Source organism: Xenopus laevis, chromosome 6S, assembly GCF_017654675.1.
Source record: "Xenopus laevis strain J_2021 chromosome 6S, Xenopus_laevis_v10.1, whole genome shotgun sequence".
NCBI lineage: Eukaryota > Metazoa > Chordata > Amphibia > Anura > Pipidae > Xenopus > Xenopus laevis.
Window position 1 is genome coordinate 109093693 of NC_054382.1, and position 15530 is coordinate 109109222.

General features: G+C 38.8%; 1 protein-coding gene across 2 annotated transcripts in view; it reads left to right on the plus strand.

The window, feature by feature from the left end:
* The window catches only part of zc2hc1a.S (zinc finger, C2HC-type containing 1A S homeolog), a 34427-nt gene extending 20208 nt beyond the window's left edge, over positions 1-14219 (plus strand). The window contains exons 7-10 of one of the 2 annotated variants that reach the window (XM_018268777.2): positions 797-905; positions 5427-5546; positions 13134-13235; positions 13862-14219. In XM_018268777.2, coding sequence (XP_018124266.1) covers positions 797-905; positions 5427-5546; positions 13134-13235; positions 13862-14048 — 518 coding nt within the window. In that variant the 3' untranslated portion in view covers positions 14049-14219. 2 annotated transcript variants of the gene reach the window in all.
* The last annotated feature ends 1311 nt before the right edge of the window (positions 14220-15530 follow it).

Genomic DNA, 15530 nt, shown 5'->3' on the forward strand with positions numbered 1-15530 from the left:
GTTTCTCTTTTCCTCTCCAGTCCTTTAGAGCTCTCTCTCGAACACAGGTCAGCAGGGAATCACTCTCCTTCCCAGCTACACACAGGCACCTTCCTTAACTCAAGAAGGTCCTCACGTGGCCCCTCACCCTTCTCCAGCTCCAGGTGATATCCAAGCGAAGAAGCCCTGAGGTGTTGCTCCACATCAAACCTGTAGCTAATTAGCTGCCTCTAGCTTGGCAGCTAAAACCCCTTACATGAAGCAAGGAATGGAAGACCACCCTGCTCTTTTCCATTCACTCCAGGGACCCACTATCCAGCTTTTCCTAAGTCAGAATAGAATTAAACGGCATTACTTGCTGCAGCCACACAGACTTTTCCCTGGAGTTTATACTTCACCAGCCTAATGCTGGTAAAATGCACACAATATTGGGCCCTTTTGACACCCATATCCTACAATATATATATTGGCATCAATAGCCCAAATCATGGCGTTGCTGCACTAATTGCAGACTGCATTTATTCCCAATTAGAGGAAGCAATATGTTCCTTTGGAACTTCCTGACATCTATAAATTGTTGTGATGTTGAATTATCTGTTGGACTTTTGATTGGTCCGACTGCCTTGCTTTAGAAGATATTGAGGAGATTTTTATTTTTCCTGTTTATGTTACATTTGTGTAATCAACATTATGATGGAGTTGATAACACAACTTAGTTAGCTATCAGATTTCAGTCTATTAATATTAGGGAAATGTATTTTTCCACTCCAGCAGACTACATATTACAATATGCTCTTTAATGTTCTCCTATATTCAGGTATACCTTCAGGAAAATCGGTAGCAAACAGTGGAGCCCCTGGAAATAAATACCAAACACAGTCTCCGGCACATAAAAATTCTACAACGGTTACAAGCCCTCAAGCTGGGTAAGTTCAGCAAACAGCCTATCTTTTAACATTGGGAGGCACATTTATCAAGGGTTGAATTTATGTGAATATATTCGAATATACTCACAATTCGACTGGGAGGTTATTTAAGAAAAAAATTGAAGGTCTAATATTTGATCGAATGGCTCCGACCCGAAAATTCTAATCGTATTCGATTTGTATTCGATTTGTATTCGATTCGTACAAATTTAGTTTTTCTCCCGAAAAAAAACTTGAATGCCAGGATGGCTACTAATATCTCCAAATTGATCAATGGACCTCTGCAATTGACTTATAAATTAAATCGTCAGGTTTTAGGTGAATATTCGAATTAGGACTTCCATGATCGAGGTGTGATAAAACTCACATTCAAATTGACACTTGAATAGGGGGATTAAAACTTTAATGTGTAAATTTTGACACTCGAAAATTCAAATTAGAATTTACTATTCGACCCTTGATTAATCTGCCCACTAATGTACAAAGCAATTCTGACCTCATATTTAACTATAACAACCTACCGGCATTTTTCAGCATTTATTTGCCCTGATGCAAAGAGTAGGCAATTCCTATATGGTGGTCTCACAATACCTTGTTTAGTTTGCACTGTTAGTAGCTGGGAAGCTACAGAATATAAAGCAAAGCTGTCCTGGAGCTATTCTGGATTCAGTCCTGCACCCTTTTTCTGTCTAATAACATTTTAGCCCCCATAGCAAGGATGCAGATATATATTGTCTTTACAGTTGCATTCAGAGCAGCAGACTAGGGGTTAGACTTGGCTACACATTAGCTTTTGCTGTTTGTATCAGAACGGCCTTAAAGGAGAATTCAACCTGTAATAAAAAAAGCCCTCTCCCAGCCTACCTGTCCCCCCCCCTAATTTTTTACTCACCCCTACATGCAGATTCTGGCCTGGGAGTTCACGACAGCCATCCTCTTCTTCTCCAGTAATCTTCGTGGGGGGGAGAGAGAGGGGGAGAAACAAACCCCTTATTTAAAAAAAAAACCCTACCCCCCATCCTACATAGACCCCTCCTCCTCCCCAGCCTTGCTGCTACCCCGGGCAAATGCCCCAAACTTTTTACTTAGCCCTTGGTGCAGATTCAGGGATCGGAGATTAAGGTAGCCATCTTTCGGGTCTTCGTGTCTTCTTCCGGCGCTTCGGCAATTTCCTTCCATTTCTGTCCACCAGGAAATTGCTCCAACTGCGCATGCGCTGCTCCGCCGGTCTCATTCTCAGATTACTGAAGACCTGGAAGGTGGCTGCCATGAACTCCGATCCCTGTATCTGCACCGGGGTAGGGTTTTTTTTAATAAGGGGTTTGTTTATCCTTTAATGTGAACCAACTGCAAACTATCAGGCAAGCAATAGTAAGAGCTTCCGCATATGCAAATTAGGATTTGGTTCGGTACTCAGCCGAATCTTTTGCGAAGGATTCAGGAGGAATAGTGGATTCGGTGCATCCCTAGTATTCAAACACATGTAATGTGGACTGGCTGGTACCTTTCTGTATTTTGAAGGGTTTAGCACCAAGTACGGTTTGGAGGGATGCTGGAAAATGTTTTTGGTTAGAAGACCCGGTAGGAATTGGAAAGGGAAATCTAGAAAATTGGAGGGCAAGGTTGTGATCAGGAAAGAATATTGGAAAAACGCTAGTGGGAACTTTTAGGAAGTCAGTTTGAGGGACACTGCTACAAATTACAGTTTATAGGTTTGCTGGCATGTTTTATTGGTTGGCTAGTGTATTTTGTGCATTGGGTATGTGGTAGGCATGCTAAGGGTTTGTGTAAATGAAAATTAATTTCGATGATCTATTTAGAATTGTAGTATGTTTTGGGTTTTTAATTGTATTTATTTCAGGAGAAAAAATCTAATTACAACATGTCCCTGATGTGTTTGCCCATGCAGCACTTTTATTTTAGTCTTTCTTATAAAAGTACCACATTCAGTATTTGATTGTTATGTATCTGAGCACACATGCTGCACCTACATGGAAGAATGTGGGTAATATATACTAAACACATACGTCTATATAATGGAGTGTTGGGGTTATGTGCTTAGTATGTGATACAAGCCAGACCTACATGCGCCCAATTGGTTTTAATTGAAATTTGGGGATGAGCTGCATATTAGTGTGTATATATACTATATATATATATATATATATTCATATATATTCATATGAAAAACTTTGGGAACCCCTCTCAGCCTGCATAATAATTTGCTCCGCTTTCAACAAAAAAGATAACAGTGGTATGTCTTAATTTCTCAGGAACATCTGAGTACTGGGGTGTTCTCTGAACAAAGATTTTTAGTGAAGCAGTATTCAGTTGTATGAAATCAGACATGAAAAACTGTCTGTGCAAAAATGTGGGTACCCTTGTAATTATGCTCATTTGAATGCATGTTAATGCTCAATACTGACTACTGTTTACTAGTTTCTGGCGAATGTGGTCTGGATACCCTACAGCAGAAATGAATCAGGGAGTAGAACATCTCCTGAATCCCTCTTCAGTACTGTGGTCCCTTCACTTTAGGTTAGCAGAGCCTAGGGGAAGGCTACCTCCAGCTAAAGGTCCTTGTTGGAGCACATGCTGCTCTTTCCAGCTATTCCCAACTACCTTACATCTCCAGAACATACTATTACAAAAGCTGCTCCTGTAACTGACTTTACCTTCTTCACACGGTCCTTGTCCCTCAACTTTCACTAGAAGGGTTGTCGCTCTAGGGCAGAATTCTTTACTGGGCCTTGTTGATCCCAGGCTTCCCATCACACATCCGACTGGGTTAGCAGAGGAAGGCCAAATAGGCTAATAACATGGATATGTAAATGAGATCTTATAAGTGTGTTTCTAGTAACTGAAGTATAGAAAGTGTAGGATATGTAAAGCCATAAGGATTGTTAACCTTATGGGTCCCTACATCATGCTAAAAAAACTGAAGTTCCCCTTTACGCTCAAGAATTTGCCTGAAATTAACATTGTGTTTATAGAGTATATCTGTTAATCAGTCATGCAGTGCTTTGGCAGCAGTTATAACAGTAAATGTTGTGACTGTCCATAGAGAAAGAAGATAAAAACACAAAACACTGAGCTGTGAGTCATTAAAGGGCAACTAAAGAGATACACATTTTTATAATTTTCTTATACATCCAATTGTTTCATTAATGTAATTCTTAGCAGTGCTTATCAGAACCAACCCTTGTGGATAACCTACATTTTCACTGTGGCTACTAAGTAGCAATAATCAAATCACTCCCACATGTTCTGTTTTTTAATAGCTCACAATCTGCTTCGCCCTCTTTTGGTCTGCTTGTATCTGTTTATTGACTAGTTACTATTATTCTTGTTAGTACTTTATGTTTCCGGTTATTCCATAAGAGACCACCCCCCCCCCAATCAGAAGTGCTTAAACAATAAGTCATTACTAGAGGCAGATCTCTCCCATCCATGATGTCATTAAAAGGAGTGAGGGTGTCTACAGGTCATAAAATGAGAAAGGACTTTTGGTTGGGCACAGGTTGGAAAGCAGCGGGTTATGGTCTGTCACAAATTAATTCTGACTCATTCATCTCTAATGGGAAAGCATTATGGTGTGGAGACAAAGAGTTGCAGAACCCACAGGCATTTAGGTATGCCCAACTGTTATTTGGTTGTTTGTTGTGCTGCCATTGGAAATCTTGTCGCCAGTGTTATTTAAAGTCATTATAAAGTCAAACTGAATGCCACAGCACCTGGTTGTGCTCCTTATGACCAACACCCAATAACAGTGCCAGCATCAGGGGGGTCAAACCAGGACTTGCATGAGCAGTAGGCACGAATACCAGAATGGTCCCAACTGCGCATGCTCGAAAAAGCTCCGTGCTGGCGCTCACTTCCACTAGGAACCAGAGGATACAGAAGATGGCGCCATCATAGCATCAAAGAGCATGTGCAGTAAAAAAGAAGATGGGGAGCTACTGGGGCATCTTTGGAGGCACATATCTTCCCTTTTAAAGGCTGTGGTTGCCTTGGCTGGTGCAGAAGCCCAAAACATTTCTAGCTACTTCTTTAGTTAAGCTTTAGTTCTCCTTTAAGGGTGGTCTCCATAAGCAGTACTGCTTCACATCATCAAAAGATAACCAAGTCTGTAATTATAATGGTATAAAGGTATATAGTGATGGGTGCATCTGTCTCATTTCTCTTTGAAAATTCCTGATATGTTGAGAATTCACAAAATGCTTTGAAGTCAGTGTAATTTTTTTTTGCAAAACTTTTTCCAAAACACTGTTTTCCATCAATACATTTGAGTCTATTGGCATTTTTCACAAAATTAATCTCTAGAGGTTAAATATTATTTTGTAGAAGCAGACTGTCAAGATATAATTGCTAGAGCTGCTCTACATGTTGCCATTTTTGGTGCATGCGAGTACTACAGCTTGCCAGGAGTATGCATGCCAGTTTTGCTTACTGCAGCAGTGCACAATCTACCACAGAAATAACCAAGATATCTAAAACTAGTTCAATTCTTTTCTCCACTAGTAAATTTGGCACAATAGGTCCACCTCTTCGGACTGGAAGAGATTTACTGAGAATGCAGGAAAGTGACAATAAAACTGACAGTTACATTCCAAGAGTTAATGATTTGCAGCCTATCGACAAGTAAGTATAAAGAAGCACAGCTACTAAAGTAACACTCTGATGTGTATACGGCCAAGCCTGTGTATATAAGTCAATGGGAGAGGTCTCTATCCTATTTGGAAGTTTCTGTAGTCTGCACTGTAATTAGCCTAAAAATCTGACTATTTCGTACGTTTCAGGCAAAAATATGAAAACATTTTCGGGAAAAATCCAGAAAAAGACAATTTAGATTTTCTCAATTTTTTCATGTTTGTCCCAGATCCGATAAAATCATGCTTTTTTTTTTTATAATAAATAAGGTCCAATCATGGATTCTAGTTGATTCTAGTCTGACTTTTTTTTTATTAAAACTCTCAGAAAAATTTGGATTTTGATAAAAAATCCAGAGTGTTGTACTAAACACCACTGAAAAACTGTTTTGCTTTATAAACTATGACTAGGGTACTAATACTAGACATTTAGCATTGCATTTAATTGGTATAGAAGACCTTTTAAGACCTGCCATTACTCATTATGAATTGTGTTGATTTAACAAAAACGGTGTATTTTTAAAGGTGAATACACACCTTATACACATACTACAAAATAGACAGTAGTGTTAATTTGGCTTTGATAAGACACTATGTGTGTTTTAGCAGAGGCAATTCTCAGTATTGTCTATGGCAGGATATTTTTTGTCCTTTTGTAGCTATAAGGGCAGTGACACACCAGGAGATTAATCTCTGGCGATAAATCGCTGCTTCTCTGGGCAACTAATCGCCAGTAAAAAGCTTTCCCATAGGTAATAATGTGAATCGCTGGTGGTAAAACACGTGTCGCTCCAGTCTCCCAAAATCGCTACAAGAGATTCTTCAAGCGATTTTGGGAAACTGGAGCGACATGTTTTACCACCAGTGGTTCACATTATTGCCTATGGGAAAGCTTTTTATTGGAGAGTGCAGGAGATTAGTTGCCAGAGAAGCAGCAAATTATCATAGTGATTAATCTCTGGTGTGTCACTGCCCTAAAAAGTCGCTGCTACTAGTAGCTCTGTGTGTCTTCACCATAAGGGCTAGGCCACACGGGAAGATTTCAGGGAGATTAGTCGCCTGGCGAGTAATCGCCGCATCTAATCTCCCATGTGAGGCAATTTCGAGCGACTTTGAAAAACGTATCGCCGCGTGTGAATAGGCGCAGGCGACTTTAGCGCTAGCAGGTGCGAGATACCAGCAAGCCATTCAGGGAGATTAGTCGCCTCAAAGACGCGGCGATTAGTCACCAGGCGACCAATCTCCCTGAATCGTCCCGTGTGGCCCTAGCCTAAAGCTGTCTTATTATCCTAATGTGAAAATGGATCCTTTGGCTGCCCCATTGCTACACAGCAGCTTGTTTATATAAACTGAAGCAAACACACCAGTTTTACCAGTGCAGGGCAACACTGCATTATATTTGTATTACTTTAAAACATTTATTTTTTTGATGTTACTGTTCCTTTAAGACTAGTTTCCCTTTCAAATGAACTGTGAATCTTAGAGGCTCACATACTTTTGCCACACACAAATAGACGTATGTTAATTTATTTTCATCATCAAAATGAACAAGTAATGTAGACTCATCTCATAAATATGGCAGTTTGTCGAGTTTTAGGACTTGCGTAAAAAACAGATCAATCCACAGCATCAAACCGAAGGCATGCCTAGTTTTAGGTAATGCCGTAATATTGTAAATTCAGAAGGGTTCACAAACTTTCAAGCTCCACTGTATTAAGGTCAATAGTAGGTCTTTCCAGATAACTGACCTTTCCGTAATTTGGATCTTTGTACTTTAAGTTTACTAGAAAATCATGTGAACATTAAACAAACCAAATAGGCTGGCTCTGCTACCAATAAGTATTCATTGGGGCAAATTCACTTACCTCCGAAGTTGCGCCAGCGTTGGCTCACTTCGCCAGGCATAGATTTGCCAAGGCTGCGCAAATTCACGAATATCTGAAGTTGCGCACAAGTTGCGCTAGCGATATTACGATCAGCGATTTCGAAGTTATGCTTGCCATGGCACATTTGCACACGGCGTGCAGTTAAAGTACAATGGCCGTATATGCAGCAGCAACTACATTACACTGCACAAGGCCATGGAACCTTAATAAATGGGTTCTAATGCCCTACACGTGTGCCCACAGTATAGTTTAGGTGCCATATGTTATCAAATGTCTGCCGCAAGAGGTAACGTTCACAAAATCCTCAACTTAATGAATTAACGTAGTTACGTCCCTTTGCCTGGCGTAAGGGTGCGAAGTAGTGCTAGAGTAGGTCCACTTCGCTAGCGAATTTATGCCAGCACCCGTTAATAAATCGGCGAAGTGGCAAAATGGCATCACGCTGGCGAATTTTGGCTAGCGTTAGCCAGTTCACCCTTTAGTAAATTTGCCCCATTATATCTTAGTTGGGATCAAGTGTTTTATTATTACAGAGAAAAAGGAAATCATTTTTAAAAATCTGGATAATTTGGATAAAATGGAGTCTATGGAAAAAGTCCTTTCTGTAATTTGGAACTGGATCCCATACCTGTCTTATTTTTTTGCCCGACTCTGTCTGCCCCAGTCCTTGGAACACCTGGTCAATTATGATCTTCTACATCTGGATGGGAGGTGCGACATATATATCCAGGGCCGCCATTAGAAATCACGGGGCCCCGTACAACAAAATTTTTAGTGCCCCCTGGGCCCCGCCCACACTGACGACCAAGCTCCACTCCATATCCCGCCCACTCCACATCGCAGTTAAAAGACCACACAGACATCAGCGCTAAAAAACCATTGGTGGCAGGGGCCCCCTTATAAGTTAAAAACAAATTGGGGCCCCAAAAAAAATGTGAAAAAAAAAAAAATTTTTTTTGAAAAAAAAAAAAACTGGTGGCAGGGGCCCCCTTACAAGTTAAAAAAAAATGGGGCCGCCAAAAAAAATTTAATTTTGTTTTTTTTTTTAAAAAAAACAAAAAAAAACAATGGTGGCAAGGGGCCCCTTACGAGTTAAAAAAAAAATTGGGGCCCCAAAAAAAATGTTTTAAAAAAAAGATTGGTGGCAGGGGCCTATAGAATATTAAAATAATACATTGGTGGCCAGGGTATTAAAAAAAAAAAACCACACAAACTGGTGTTCAGTAGGATTGAACTCATGGCTTCAGTACTTCAACTTCGCCTCCTTTCGTGACTTCGGGTCTTTTCATCGCTTCAGGACTTCAATTTCGGCTGTTTTCGTGACTTCGGGTCTTTGCGCTGCTTCAGGACTTCGGCTTCAGCTGTTTTCGTGACTTCGGGTCTTTTCGGCACTTCGTGACTTCGGGACTCTGGCTTTTTCCGTGACTTCGGGTCTTTTCTGCGCATCGGCTTCGGCTTTTCGGCACTTCCGCATTCGGCAACACAAGAGGCAAGACGTACGGCTCAGGCGCTCATAAGGGGGGCCCGGATCTTCAAAAAATGCAGCGCTGCCAGGCCCCCCTTCATGCCCGGGCCCGGTACGCATGTCCCCCCTGTCCCCCCCTGATGGCGGCCCTGTATATATCCATTAACAGCACTCCAAATTTTTTCAATAAAACCGCCTTTAATATTTGCAAATATTTGCATGGCAGTACAGCAACGTTTCGAGTGGCACTCCAATCTTTATCAAGCATGGGAGGTGCGACATCCCTGCACCTGTGTATTTAAGGTCCCTATTACATTCACACACTCTGTGGGCAATTATATAATTAGGAGCTAATTAAATTGAATATATGTTTTGGAGTGTGGGAGGAAACTGAGAGAACATAGAGAACCCATGAACAAAACAGTGCTGTGGATGGAATTGAACCTAGGACCCCATGCTGCTCACCCAGCCAGTTTCCATATTATAACCTATAAATACTATAACTTTGCAAGCAACAACACAATCCTCAAAGCCTAAATATGGCTACACAAATGAATAAATCAGTAAAATGATGGACAATATACCTTCATCGGCTAGGTTAACTAGTAAAGAAAAATATGTCTCAAAAACAATGTTCCAGATGTAAAGAATTTGAAAAATCTGAATAATTTTGCATCACTATTTAGAAAGCCAAGATACAGGTAGGATATATATCATTTTGTAACTGTACTGGGGTAAAGCTTATGAGATGCATGCTTGTTCAGCCTTCAACAGGCCATAACTCTACCCTGGTTTTTGGATAAAGGCCAGTGATCCGTATACTAAACAGATACTGTTTGTATATACTAGACACTGGCACAGTGGAGCAAATATTGTCAAAATATTTCCAAATATTGCCAAATAAAGGATCTGATTCTGAGCATGTTTTCTCTTCAGTTTTCCTTTTATTCTCCTACATCTTGCCTTAAAGCCATGCTGTCTTTTTCATAAAGAGAATATTGTTTTTTTTTTTTGTTTTTTTTGAATTCGTTAATTCAGAATGAACAAAAGATTTCAAATTTTTCATAACAAAAGTAAACTATTTCAATAACATATACAATCTGAAACTGTAGTGCGGTAGAAAAACGACAAAGCTGTACAAATAAATGTAAAAGTGAGTTATAATGCAATAACAATATAGTTTTATTTAGTGAAACTTTATTACTTTTATAGCATGTTTATGACCGGTACAACATTTTTAGGTTTAGAGAACAAATGACATTAAAACAATTGTCAATTGTTTATAATTAGGCACAAACATTAATTTTTATAACATGCTTGAATTTATTTTTTCTAGACAATGAAATAGGAAATTCATTTTCCTATTTTTAAAGGGTCTTAATATGAATACTTCTCAGGAGCAACAAAAAAACTTTGTTAGGCCATTGTGAGTGCTTAGCTCTGAACTGCATGTACAGGTACGGGATCTGTTATCCGAAAACCCATTATCCAGAAAGCTCTGAATTCAAGAATTGTCATCTCCCATAGACTCCATATTATCCAAATAATCCAAATTTAAAGTTTAAAAACAATTTCCTTTTTCTCTGTTGTAATAAAACAGTTGCTTGTACTTGATCCCAACTAAAATATAATTAATCCTTATTGGAAGCAAAACTAGCCTATTGGTTTAATTAATGTTTTCATGATTTTCTAATAGACTAAAGGTATGAAGATCCAAATTAAAGGAAAATTTGTTATTAGTGGGATTAGATTCATCATGCCCATTATTCCTGTAGTCTCACAATGTTTAGTGGAGACTGATGGCAGTATCTTGGAAAACCTAGGGGGTTATTTATCAAAGGTTGAATTAAGAATTTATGTGAATTTTTTTTTTTACTCTAACAAATTCTAATGTACTCACAACTCGGATGGGAGGTTATTTATGGAAAAGCTTAAATGTCTAATATTCGATTGAATAGTCCCAAACCGAAAATTGGAATCAAATTTGAATCTAGTTTTCCTCTGAAAAAAAAACTTGACTGTCAGGAAGGCTATTAACATATTCAGATGGTCCTCTTCCATTGACTTGTACATTAACTCAGCAGGTCTTAGGTGGCGAATATTTGAATTAGAACTGTTTCCATGGTCAAGGTGAGATAAATCTCACATTCGAATTTACACTTGAGTTGGTGCTTTTAAATTCAAATTTGTAAATTTTGACACAAAAATTGGAAAATTCAAATTTACCATTCAAACCTTAATAAATCTGCACTTAGTGTGAAATGGACATGGATGTCTACATCATCTGTATGGTATCTGGCAAAGCTGAATAGAGCTGCTCTGATATATTGTATCTCTTATCTTTTCTTCCCCGATTGTATGTATTTGTAATGCCATAGGAAAATATATCTCCTTGCCTGGACATACCCTCCTGCCATGGTTTACAGTTCACAAATACACTATTGCTTCCTTACAGCAAATTTAAAAGCAAGGTCATTGATTTTTTAAGATGGCCGGTCAGAAACCAGTTTAAGCACAACAAAACCACCTACTTATCGTCACATTGATGGGGTGCAAAGGATCATATAGTTTCAACAAAATCGTCCCAACAGCCGATTATGATCTGATACAGAAGTGAAAAACAATTGTGTACTGAAGGAACTCTGTGGCATGTTGGCCTATTCCCTATTGTTCAACATGATCCCTAGTTTATTTATGGAGCACTTTTTCTCCCATAGGACTCCAAACACTTTACAGCAATCAACACAGCCATTATAAGCACTGGGGCAACAGAAGTGATTTGTCACAACAATTTATCATTGGGTCTCAAATCAGGACAGGCCCAGACTGGCAAACTGTTCTGACAATAGGAAGGGATGCTGGTTGGGGGCTGGTTGGGCCTCTGTGTACTTGAAGTGCCAGGGCCTGTTTTGAATTCCAGTCCAGACTTGAATCAGGTCTCTAGGATCACTTAGGAACAGTTCAGTGTAAAAATAAAAACTGGGTAAATAGACAGACTGTGCAAAATAAAAAATGTTTCTAATATAGTTAGTTAGCCAAAAATTTTATGTATAAAGGCTGGAGTGACTGGTGTCTAACAGAACAGAAACAGCTACTTGCTTTTCAGCTCTCTAACTCTGAATTAGTCAGCAACTTGAAGGGGGCCACATGGGACATAACTGTTCAGTGAGTTTGTAATTGATCCTCAGCATTCGGCTCAGATTCAAAAGCAACAGATATGACCCATGTGCCCCCCCTCAAGTCTCTGATTGGTTACTGACTGGGGAACAATCAGTGGAAACCAAGAGAGCTGAAAAGCAGGAAGTAGTGTTCTGGCTATTATGTTAGACATCCAGCCACTCCAGCCTTTATACATTACATTTTTGGCTAACTAACTATATTAAAAAGATTTTTTATTTTGCACAGTCTATCTATTCTGTACACTGAACAATTCTATTTAGGTCTACTTCTCTTCATAGTTCCTTCACCTGTTTTACAAACATTGATGTTACCTTGTACCAATGCAGTTACCCACAACAATCTAATATTTGCTTTTATTTTTATTTAACCTTTCAATATTAATAACATTTGCCTTTTACAAGTGACGACTGCAGCATTTTGCCTGCCACTGTTTTGCACCAGACAGCTGTCAGAACACATTAAGAAAGCATTAAAACTTAATGGTTGTCTTTTTCTATAATAGTTGATGTTTACAGATATAAGGTTGCTGTTTAAAAGAGCAGGGGGTATGTAATAAAAGGCATTAAGTTTGCCCAGGAGCAGTAACCCATAGCTGCCAATCAGCAGGTAGAATTTACCGGTCAACTGTTTAAAAGCAAATATCTTATCGGTTGCTATGTGTTACTGCCCCTGGGCAAAAGTAGTGCCTTTTATTACATATAGGGGCAAGAGAGGTATAATCACTGGGGATGGCAAATTGTTAGGCACAACCTTATTGTTTAGCATAGAGGGGGGCACTTGCACTGGCCTCGAGTACTACTGTAGGAGCACCATGTTGCCATTTTCTTCTGTCTCCTCAATATAACTGGCTGGCACTATGTGCATGTGTGGTTTTCAGCAAACAGGAGCACCAGCCCCGGGTGGTGGCACCCATTCAGACAAACAGGAAGTAGAATGCAACTTTACTTTCTATTTAAGATTTGTTCAGTGCATTGATGTATCTGTTTCATGATATGCATTCTCAGTGTGTACTGTACTGATATATAAATGACACTTTGTTTCATTTTAGAGGAGCACTGAAAGCTAGAACACCTCCGAGTTTGGTTAAAAATCCTTCATCAGGCACTTCATTCAACAAAAGGAAAACTTACAATGCTGAAAACAATGCAAGGTAGTTTTATTTTATTATAAAAGTATAAATGCATTACATAGGTGCTACAGTATGTTAATTGGCAATCAAACTGGAAGGCTGCCAATGAGATAGTAGCTAGATTTCTGGGTTAAAGGCCACCCAGTAAAAATAACTTTTCACAAAGCACCATTTACTCTGCTGTTTCATTGAAAGGTAAGGGGCTAAAGGGAACGGATAACTTTTTTTCAGAAAATATAGCCTTGTGAAAACTTCTAGTAGTGTATTCAGTTGCTCTGTACCTAAGCTCTAGCCATCTCCTTTCTCATCTTCACCTTCCAGGTCCTGCTTGGTCTGGCCACAGGCAATGTGTTGGCTGGTGTGTGTTGCTGGTGGCCAAAGCACATGGACATATTAAAAAAGGTTTTTTTGCAGAGTTTGCATTCAGATTAATGTGTTGAGTTCAGCTTATTGCTTTACCTTGTAGGGCTGCCAGCAGGGTTGTTGTTGTTCCATTATTGGGAGTCACTCAACTATCTCTAAAAAAAGGGGAAAACCCATAAACTAAAAAACTGTAAACAACAAAATTTCTGTACAATCCCTTGTTTTGTCTCTGAATATAAATAATAATAATATAATGATGCTAAGTGACTTCTTTATTTCCTCAGGCCTGAAGCGGCAATGGGGTATGACTCCAGTGACTACTCAAAGCCTTTAAATGATGGCCACATCAGAGCAGCTGACAACAATATGTCAGGCCAGTTGACAAAGTTCTGCCACGAGTGTGGCACCAAGTACCCAGTGGAGTGGGCAAAGTTCTGCTGTGAGTGTGGAGTAAGAAGAATGGTTCTCTGAGAATGGTCAAATAACTCTGCATATTGATAACTGCACATTATCACGACATAAATCTATTATCAGAGGAAGTTATAAGAGTTCGCTCAGCTCTGGTGCACATCAAGCCTCAACTTAGGGACAATATCCACCTTTGTTCAGCATGAGGCAAATAAATAGGGCTTGTATTTTCAATGTCTTCTGACTATCTTTTAATTTATGTGTATATATATATATAGTGAATAAAGTACCCCCTCTTGTAAAATATAAGGATATTATTAGTTACCGAGGAGTTTCATGACCATATAAAAACACGAGGCCGAAGGCCGAGTGTTTTTATACAGGTCATGGAACTCCGAGGTAACTTCTAATACCCTCATATTTTACAACTGGGGGTACTTTATTTATTATAATACACAAATTTTAGTGAGTCATGTGACAGAAATGACATCACTACTCACCGTTTATAACTGATGACATCACTACTCACCGTTTATAAGGATATAATTTACAGGATATTCATGGCTTTTGTGTATTATATATATATATATATATATATATATATATATATATATATATATATATATATATATATATATATATATATATATATATATATATATATATATATATATATATATATATATATATATATATATAACTTTTCAAGATGGACCAGCACTCCAGTTTGTTCAATCAAACGTGAATATTTATTTGAATAGTCACTCTCGTGTCCTATTCAAATAAATATTCACGTTTGATTGAACAAACTGGAGTGCTGGTCCATCTTGAAAAGTTGCATAATACCGTTTGACCGGGCACCCACTACGAACTGAGAGGGTTAAAGTGCAGGTACTTTCTGAACTTATATATATATATATATATATATATATATATATATATATATATATATATATATATATATTCCTTATATTTATATGGGTAGATAGATGCTATATACATTCATGCTGTGGGTCATGGGCTGTTTTTTTTTAACCTACCCATCCCACACCCTGGAATTATGACAGTGACGGGTCAGTATGGTTTAAAAGGATTCTGCACCAATTTACTTTTGAAAAATGCCACCCAACTCACCACTGCTCTCTATGTTTAGCCAGGGGCACAGCTTTTCCCAGCTTTTTTGAGACCCAACGTCTCAGGAGTGGCATCCAGCTTGGGGGGGAAAACGTGATAGGCTGGTCCATTCTTTTATATTTGTCATCCAGCCTATTAAAGCCTGGAATGTGTCCGTGTTGAATTCAAGAACAATACTGTGTAAATCAAACTGTCTGCTCCCTGCCCCTCAGATAAGCATTTATTCATAATACAGAGTTTTTCTGCTATAGCTGATAAAATACACATTACACTGTAAAACAGAGGAGATAAGATCTCATGTAAAATAAAAGTGCTTTCAGTTTCACTCTTCAGCACAGTGTACGGAAAGAAATAACAAAAATATACATGCTTTTTACCCATTGTGGGATTGTGAGTTGGCAGTTTGCAGTC